Source organism: Sminthopsis crassicaudata, chromosome 6 (genome assembly GCF_048593235.1).
Source record: "Sminthopsis crassicaudata isolate SCR6 chromosome 6, ASM4859323v1, whole genome shotgun sequence".
NCBI lineage: Eukaryota > Metazoa > Chordata > Mammalia > Dasyuromorphia > Dasyuridae > Sminthopsis > Sminthopsis crassicaudata.
The window spans coordinates 247,343,522-247,352,061 of record NC_133622.1 but is presented as its reverse complement, the minus strand read 5'-3'; the positions used below and the strand labels follow the sequence as shown (position 1 = coordinate 247,352,061).

The following is an 8,540-nucleotide window of genomic DNA, read 5'->3' as shown; positions in this document are numbered from 1 at the left end:
AGAAACGGGGAGATCTTCCAGATTTGTCCTCGCCTAGGGGCAACATTGGGCGGACTGGAGAAGGGGGAAGGGAAAGGAACGGGATTTACATAGTGCTCAAGATGTACCAGGCTCGATGGTACAAGCTTTTTTTTTTTTAAACAAATACCATCTCGTTTAATTTCCACAACAACCCTAGATGTAATTATCTCCATTTTGACAGGTGAGGAAACTGAGGCAGACAGTGTTTAAGTGACTTGCCCCAGAGTCACATAGATAGAGGTATCTAAGACTGGATTTAAATTCAGGTCTTGAGTCCAGGCCAAGCACTCCATCCACTACTGACTGTCTCAGCTGCATCCTGCTCTGGGACATTCGCCTCTGAAGATTAAGAGAGTCTGGTGTAACTAGTCACACTCCACAAGCTCAGGGCCTGAAAAATGCCTGGTGTTTGGATATTTTTGGTGTTCCCCAAATTTAGGGCAACGTTGGCTACTTGTCCACAGGTGGTCTGTAGTCAGATGTAAGCCCCGGAGCCAGTCTGTGGGCAGGCGTGTGCGTGTGTGTGCGGGAACATCCACGCACAGAGCCCACGTGGTCATACACCTCGGACTACACATGCACACACCGGTGAATACGGGAGTCTCCTTTGTTCTCTGGGCCCTGCCTCCTCATGCACCTGTCCCTTTGGCCTGTGGGGTGCTTGAAACCCTAAGAACCCACACTGTGGCTAGCGACAGTATTACACGTTATCACACTCTAACGCCCCATTACTTAGGACATACAGTATCACACCGGAACGATTAGCGGTAGTTACTGGGACAGAGCTCCCGCCCAGCGGCCTGCCGGCCAGACGGCCTCAGAGACCTTTCAGTTCCAGCTCGGATCCCACGACTTCCCCAAGGTCATTCATCTGGCAAAGCACCAGCAGATTTCTGCCCGCAGACCCACGCTCCCCTCCTCGTCCCCCGCCGGCCCGCCTCCCCGCCCTGGAAACAGAAGGAATGGCCAGGAGCGGGCCCGCCTGTCCCGCCCCATCACTGCCCCCGTGGCGCGTCCGAGTCCGGCAGGCAGCTCAGCGCGGGGGCACCGGCGGGACCTGCGATCCCCCTGGGGCTCTGCAGGAGACCCAGGCCGAGCCCCGGGAGGTGTACCTCCCATCCCTCCTCCTGGAAGCGTCCCGGGGCCTCCTGCTTGCCCCCGTGCCCGGCCCGGCTGAGAGCGACCTCGGAAGTGGCTAGTCCAGGCCTCGTTTCCCAGTTAAGGGGAAAGTGTTGCCCAAAGTCACCCACAGGACGCCAGAACCGCAGCTTTGAAGCCAGAGTCCATTTTACAGATGGGGAAACTGAGGCCGCGGCCCACAGCTATGAAAGCGGCAGGGCCGCCTGTGTGCTGCACCGGGACCAGCGTGGCATGTTGTAGCCCCCAAGGGACTGATACAATAACTAGGGGCGGGCAGGCCTGGGCGGTAACCCCCCCCCCCCAGGGTGCTCAGTTTACCCATCTGTAAAATGGAAGGGAGGCGGCCTAGGAGGTACCTAAGGCCCCGCCCTGCTCTACTTCCGAGCTCCGGAATTTTTAAACTTAATACTACGCGGGCTGAAGCAGACCCAGCTCCTCCCTCTCACCAAGGCAACCCAGAGGTCTAAACAGTTGGAGTGACGACTAGACACAGCGCGTATTAATGCCAAGGACCCTGCCCTGGGGCATCAAATCTCGCGGTCTTTCGGCCTTCGTATTCCTCTCGGGAATCGGATAGCCCTATTCTCTTTGCATCATGGGGAATGTAGTTCCTGACCCCGTGTTCTTCCGGAAGAAACCGAGCGCCCTCCGGAAAATCCGGATAGGAGGCGGGAGAGCTCCTTCCGGGCCCATTGCATGCCGGGAAGGGCCCGTTTCCGTTAGTTGCTCTAGGATCCCGCGCGAGACGGCTTCCCCCACGTGAAGCCCCGCGTGCCCGGCCCTCCTCTTTCCCCCTCTCCCTCCTCGAACCGGAACCACCCCCCGGGAGAGGGGGAGAACCGGAAGTAGAGGCGTCGGTCCCGGAAGCAGAGCCCGGCGGGAAGGGAGCCCCAGCGCGGCGGCGGCGGCGGCGGTGTTGGTGGCGGCGGTGGCGCCATGTCCCTCATCTGCTCCAGTGAGTAGCGGCCTCCGGCGTTCCCGCCGGGCCTCCCCACGTGGAGCCTGAGGTCCGGCGTCTTCTCGATGGGAGGACCCGAGGCCGGGCGCTTCTCCCGCCGCGGCCTCAGTTTCCTCACCTGTAACACGGCGCCCCGGGGGCTGCGCGCCCGCGGCCCAGAGAGAGCGCGTCACTGTGCAAGCACTTATTAAGCGCCGGCTGTATGCCGCACGTGGTGCTAACCTCCGGCCGCCGCTGCCCTCTGGGGGCTCCCCTCTAGCGGGGCGCACATGTCCCCGTCACTGACCCGCGGGAGGGGTGGGAGAGCCGCCCGATGGGGGATTTGGAGAAAGGGGGCGGGGCATGGGGCGGGGCGGGGGAAGCAAAGTGGGAAGGGAGCGGCTTGGAGGGTGTGCACCCAGTAGGTGTGCACCCAGTAGGTGCCCTCACTCCCTCTGTACCTGCTGCGGAGCCCGGGGCGGCGCTGTGCAGGGGAGGGGGGTTGGAAGTAGATGCTGGGGGGAGGGGTGTCTCTCCAGGGACTGAGGGCGCCATCCCGGGGAGTCTCTCCTGGTCCCGGCAGGTGTTTGGGGGGAGGGGCTGTGCCTCGGGGAGTTCCCCCCAAGTATGGAGGGAAGATGTCCACAAACACCCCCCCCCTTTAGCAGGTGCTCTGCCCTTGTGGGGTCACTGGTGGTCATTGGGAGAAAGGTGGGGGGGGAAGAGGGGCGGGGGCTGCGGCTTGTCCTGCCTGGTTCTCCCTTAGGCTCAGCCCTTCCCCCTCTCCTCTCCCACAAGGGGAGCGGGGTTCTCACAGGGAATCCCGGGCTGTCAGTCTTCGTTCCAGACGTGCTAAGTGGTACCCCAAACAGAAGGGCCGGGGACTGACAGGCTGAGTAGCCTCGGCCTCTGCCCTCCCACTCCGGGGGACCGCTGGCTGCGGTCTGGCCCCTAGAGCCGCCCTTTGTCCGGCCTCTGACCCGGGCCTGCCCAGACTGACACCCCATTGTTGGGGGTCCTTCCACTTTCCCCCCTTGGGATCCCAGAGACTTTCAGGTGCCCCCGGGCATATGGGAACATAAAATGGTGCGACAGCAAACGTCTCCTGATGACAAGCTGTGAGGTGGTGGCCCCCACGGAGGCGTGACTCACTTTGGGGGGGCGCTGCTCCCCTCGCACCCCGGCCGGCCGAGCTCCCCCCGCGGCCTTTGACTCCCGTCCCGGGAGCGGCGGCGGATGCTCACGAGCCCGGCCCCTTGTTCGCAGTCTCCAACGAGGTGCCGGAGCACCCCTGCGTGTCCCCGGTCTCCAACCACGTGTACGAGCGCAGGCTTATCGAGAAGTACATTGCCGAGAATGGCACCGACCCCATCAACAACCAGCCCCTGTCTGAGGAGCAGCTGATTGACATCAAAGGTACCCCCGCCCCTCCCCCCGGGGGCCTGCCCCCCAGGGCGCCACATGGGGGCCTTGAGGAAGAGCCCGGGGAGGACGGGCTGCGGGAGGGGCGGCCTGTGTGGGAATCTCTCAAGAGCCGCTCTCTCTGTCTCTCGGATAGTTGCCCACCCCATCCGGCCCAAGCCGCCCTCTGCCACCAGCATCCCAGCCATCCTGAAGGCCCTGCAGGACGAATGGGTGAGAGCGCGGGGCTCCTCTGTCCAGGGCCTGGGGCCCGAGGCGATCGCGCTGGGGGGTTAAGGGTGACCCTTCAGCTCGCTTCGGCTGCGGGCTTCCCGGGGTGACGAAGCAGCAGATGGAAGGCCTGGGTGGGCGCTCCACTGGGGGCGGGCATCTGCCCGTGACCGGGGCTCCTGGAGGGGTATGGCCAGACCGGGCCTCTCCGCCAGCTCCCCTCCCCCGTTGGGCCCAGCGCCCGCCGGCTGCCCCGTCTCAGCCGCCCCTCTCCCCCAGGACGCCGTCATGCTGCACAGCTTCACCCTGCGCCAGCAGCTGCAGACCACCCGCCAGGAGCTGTCCCACGCGCTCTACCAGCACGACGCCGCCTGCCGTGTCATCGCCCGTCTCACGAAGGAGGTCACCGCTGCCCGAGAAGCCCTGGCCACGCTGAAGCCCCAGGCCGGCCTCATCGTGCCCCAGGCGGTGCCGAGCTCCCAGCCCAGCGTGGTGGTGAGTGCTCCCCCGGGTGCTTCCCCGCGAGCGCCGGGGCCCTCCTCGGGCCTCCTCAGCCGTGGTCTTCTTCCTTCTAGGGTGCTGGCGAGCCGATGGATCTGGGAGAGCTGGTGGGAATGACCCCCGAGATCATCCAGAAGGTAGGCACCGGGACCGCCCCTTGGGACTGGCAGAGTGCCCGGCTCTTGGGCCTTCTCGTCCCTTTTGCCCTCCAGGATGGCTGCCTAGACAAAGGCTAAGTGTCCTCCCCTCAAGAGCCGGGCTGTCGTGCTGAGCCCCAGCTCCCTTCATTCCCTCCCGGCCTGGAGAGAGAAGTGGGGGACACCCTGTGTGGGCGGGCACTTGGGTCTCCAGCGGCGTTTCATGGCCCTCTGCTCTCCTCTCCAGCTTCAAGACAAAGCTACAGTGCTCACCACGGAGCGTAAAAAGGTGAGTCCCGCCAGGGGGGGATGGGCACCTGGGATGGGGGGATGCCAAGAGGAAGGAGATGGGGGAATGGGACAGTGCTGTGAAGGGAATGAGGGGATGGGGCAGTGCTGTGGAAGAAGGCATGGGGGGCGGCCTTTGACGCCATTCACGGAGAGCCTTTGGGGGCCATTCTTGTTGGCAGAGGGGAAAGACGGTGCCGGAGGAGCTGGTGAAGCCAGAGGAGCTCAGCAAGTACCGGCAGGTGGCATCCCATGTGGTGAGTGGTCCTCCTCTGAGCTGGCCCCAGAGGCCACAGTCGTCGAAGTCTGGTGACCCCAGGAACCGAGCCTCCTGCTAGTGATGGGGGGTGGGGGGTGCCGCTGCTCCCTCACTGAGGTCCCCGCTGAGGGCAGGAGGAGAAAGCCCGACTTTAGCCAGGGAGGTAAGGGAGGGCTGGCCTGGGCCGCGCTCAAGCTCCGGAATCTGAGCTCAGATGGCGTGGGGCCGCTCTTCTCTCTGTAAAGGGGCTGCACAGCGCCAGCATCCCGGGAATCCTTGCCTTGGACCTCTGCCCGTCAGACACCAACAAGATCCTCACCGGTAAGCGGCAGGCTGAAGGTGGTCTGGGGGGACCGGACTCGGGGAGGGGAGAGTCCCAGTGCTCCTCCTCACAGCTCGCTCTGCGTCACCCTCAGGAGGGGCGGATAAAAACGTGGTCGTCTTTGACAAGAGCTCCGAGCAGATCCTGGCCACCCTCAAAGGCCACACCAAGAAGGTCACCAGCGTGGTGTTCCACCCGTCCCAGGTGAGGCCGTCGCAGCTCTGTCGGCCTGGGTCCCTCAGAAGTGACCCGGACAGTTCTCTGGGTTGGGTTGATGTGAAGGTCAGAGGTCAGTGGGGTTACTCTTTCCCTTAGTGACCTGCCGTGGATCTTCCTCAGAGGATCCCAGCTCTTAGGCCTGGAAGGGCCGTCTCTCATCTGACAGATGGGAAAACTTGGCCCAAGTTGGGGGGGGGGGCGATTTCTGAAGTCCCACAAGAATCCTCCCGGCCCCCGTATGCCAGCCGCAGTCCCTGAGTGAGCTTTAAAGGCTCAAGAGAAAAGCCTCCTTAATGGGCCCCCCAGTGGCAGGGAAAGCAGAGTTCCATCTTCACAGCAAGGAAAGTCTCTGGTCCTCTCAGGCAGTCCCCCCTCCCCTCCCCTGCTACAGGAAGGAATCAGCTCAGGGTCCTGTCTCCCCCAATGCCCCGGCTCCCAGCTCCACCTCTTCTGGCTTCCTGGGACTCTGGACCCTTGTCCTTGCTGACTGCGTCACTGCCTGGGCCTTTATTGTGGCGTTGGGGGCCTCTCAACCCCAAGGGGGCGGGGGAATGGGAGACCTGGGCCTGGAGGGTACCCAGCCTTGGGAAGCAGCCTGCCATAGCCCGCCTCCACCACTGGGTGGCAGTGTGGCCTTGTTGACCAGATGACCTACTTGTGTCTACTGAACCCAGACCTGAGGGGGGCGGGGTTGGAGGGGGGACTGCAGGACCCTGGCATGGAAGTGGGTCTGGAAATGGTGGGACTCAGATTGCTGACGGGGGGCCGAGGGCAACCAGTCAGGGAGAGGCTTCGGGTGGGCGTCCACAGGGGCCCCTGTCCCAGGGCTGGGCCAGGGAGCAGAACTGGCTCTGGGGAGGACGGGCCCACCTCCAGGCCACCCTCGGCGCTGCTGGCAGCTCTCACAGTCGGACCCTCTTGTGTCCCCCCCCCCCCAGGACCTGGTGTTTTCTGCCTCCCCGGATGCCACCATCCGCATTTGGTCGGTCCCCAACGCCTCTTGCGTGCAGGTGGTCAGGGCCCACGAGAGTGCCGTGACTGGCCTCAGCCTGCACGCCACGGGCGACTACCTGCTGAGCTCTTCGGATGACCAGGTGAGCCCTCCTGAGAGCCAGCCCGGGCCCCGGGTTCTCTCATGCTCCGAGAGCCTCCCCTCCCTCCTCATCCTTCTTGTCTGTTTGTTCCTAGTACTGGGCCTTCTCTGACATCCAGACGGGACGAGTGCTCACCAAGGTCACCGACGAGACTTCGGGTTGCGGTGAGTACCCCCCGAGGGCCGGCCCTGTCCCTCCCTCGGCCCCGGCGGGCAGGTGCTGACTCGGCTCGTTCTCCATTCCCTCTGCAGCCCTCACCTGCGCTCAGTTCCATCCTGATGGGCTCATTTTTGGGACCGGGACCATGGACTCTCAAATCAAGATCTGGGACTTGAAGGTAGGCGGGAAGTCCGGAGCGTGCCACTGACCCACCAGCTTTGTGCCTGGCAGCCACGACCGCTCCTGGGATGGAGGGAAGGCCGCAGGGATCCTCTGCCCCATCCTCTTCCTTCTGCCTAAAAGGCCCCTCCGCCTCCCCCCCACACACACACCAGTGGGACCCAAGGATTTCCAGGGTTGACTTGGTCTCTCGCTCCCCCGCAGGAACGCACCAACGTGGCCAACTTCCCGGGACACTCTGGGCCCATCACCAGCATCGCCTTCTCCGAGAACGGCTACTACTTGGCTACTGCAGCCGACGACTCGTCCGTCAAGCTCTGGGATCTTCGCAAACTCAAGAACTTTAAGACATTACAGCTGGACAACAACTTTGAGGTGGGTGGGCAGGCGGGCGTCCTCGGCCCTGCCTTGAGCCGGACTCTCGGGCCACCCCAGCCTGCGATCTCCAGCCTCCAAACCCGGTTCTCTCCATGACAGGTGAAGTCTCTGATCTTTGACCAGAGTGGCACATACTTGGCCCTCGGAGGCACCGACGTTCAGATCTACATCTGCAAGCAGTGGACAGAAATCCTCCACTTCACAGGTAGGGGGCGTGGGACTTCTGGGGCAGCCCGGGGCCGGCTTCTGCTCAGCGTCCAAAGCACGCTGGTTCATAGGACAGGACATAGTTGTGGTGGCCGTGCAGGTCTCGGAGGAGGGTTTGGTCCCAGCACGGGCACATGGCCCCTTCTCCCAGCCCGGGTCTGGGCCCGTTTTTGTCTCTCAGTCTCCTGGGGCTTGGCAGCAGCTTAGCACACAGCAGGCCGCGAATGAGGGCTTGATGATGCCCGAGTGCACCCGTTCTCCACAGTCCATCACACTTCCTGCCATCTTGCTCAGGACTTTTGGGGCTGCATTGGCCACCTCCTTTTGAGAGCCCTTGGCTCACCTCTGGCCTCTCACCCACAAGGAGCAGCTCACTCTGCTGAGGGCCAGCTTCCTTATTGGGATTACTAGGCACAGGTTTTTCATGGCCAGGGCTGAAAGGGCTGCTCCTGCAGCTCGACTCCCGGCTGGAGCCTCAGCTTCTTGGAGGGAGGGGAGGGAGCTGCCCATGCTGGCCCCTGGGGCTGTGCCCTTAATCAGCGCCTTCTCTCCCTCAGAGCACAGCGGCCTGACCACAGGGGTGGCCTTCGGGCACCACGCCAAGTTCATCGCTTCGACTGGCATGGACAGGAGCCTCAAGTTCTACAGCCTGTAGGCCCTGTCCCCTACAGAACCCTAGGCCTTGTCTCTGTAGCGGGTAGCATTAGGGGTGGGGGGTGGGAAGGGGAGAGAGACTGAGGGGAGGGGGGAGGAGTTTGGGAGGGACTCACATCATTTCACTCTGGTCTGAACGGTGGCTCAGCCAGTTGCAACTGTCCTAGAGGCGAAGGTCACCCTGTCCTGTGCCACCGCCTCTGGGCCCGGGGCCTGTGCCCAGAGCCAGCACCCCGAGGAAGATGAGCCATTGCCCCGGGGGCACCACAGAAGGGGCCGGGCCTCAGCCTGCCCACCTCCAGCTTGCTTTGGCTCCGGGGGAGGCCGAGCCCAGGGGGAGGGCACGGAACATGGGCAGGTTTTTGTAAGCAGTGATCTAGTTTCATTAAAAAAATAAATGAATGTTTTCTCA

General features: G+C 63.2%; 1 protein-coding gene across 2 annotated transcripts; it reads left to right on the top strand.

Moving 5' to 3' along the window:
* Positions 1-1,850: 1,850 nt before the first annotated feature.
* On the top strand, positions 1,851-8,540 carry PRPF19 (pre-mRNA processing factor 19). Of its 2 annotated transcripts, none has more exons than XM_074272890.1 (15): positions 1,851-2,116; positions 3,365-3,514; positions 3,657-3,733; positions 4,010-4,225; positions 4,306-4,368; positions 4,616-4,657; positions 4,839-4,913; positions 5,161-5,236; positions 5,332-5,441; positions 6,395-6,550; positions 6,645-6,714; positions 6,802-6,887; positions 7,094-7,264; positions 7,367-7,472; positions 8,032-8,540. In XM_074272890.1, exons 1-15 carry the CDS (start codon positions 2,098-2,100, stop codon positions 8,127-8,129), a joined length of 1,515 nt encoding a protein of 504 aa, XP_074128991.1. In that variant the 5' UTR covers positions 1,851-2,097; the 3' UTR covers positions 8,130-8,540. The 2 variants fall into 2 exon arrangements, with proteins under 2 accessions (XP_074128991.1, XP_074128990.1); XM_074272889.1 differs by lacking the exon at positions 1,851-2,116 and adding an exon at positions 2,421-2,510 and having other exon boundaries at positions 3,326-3,514.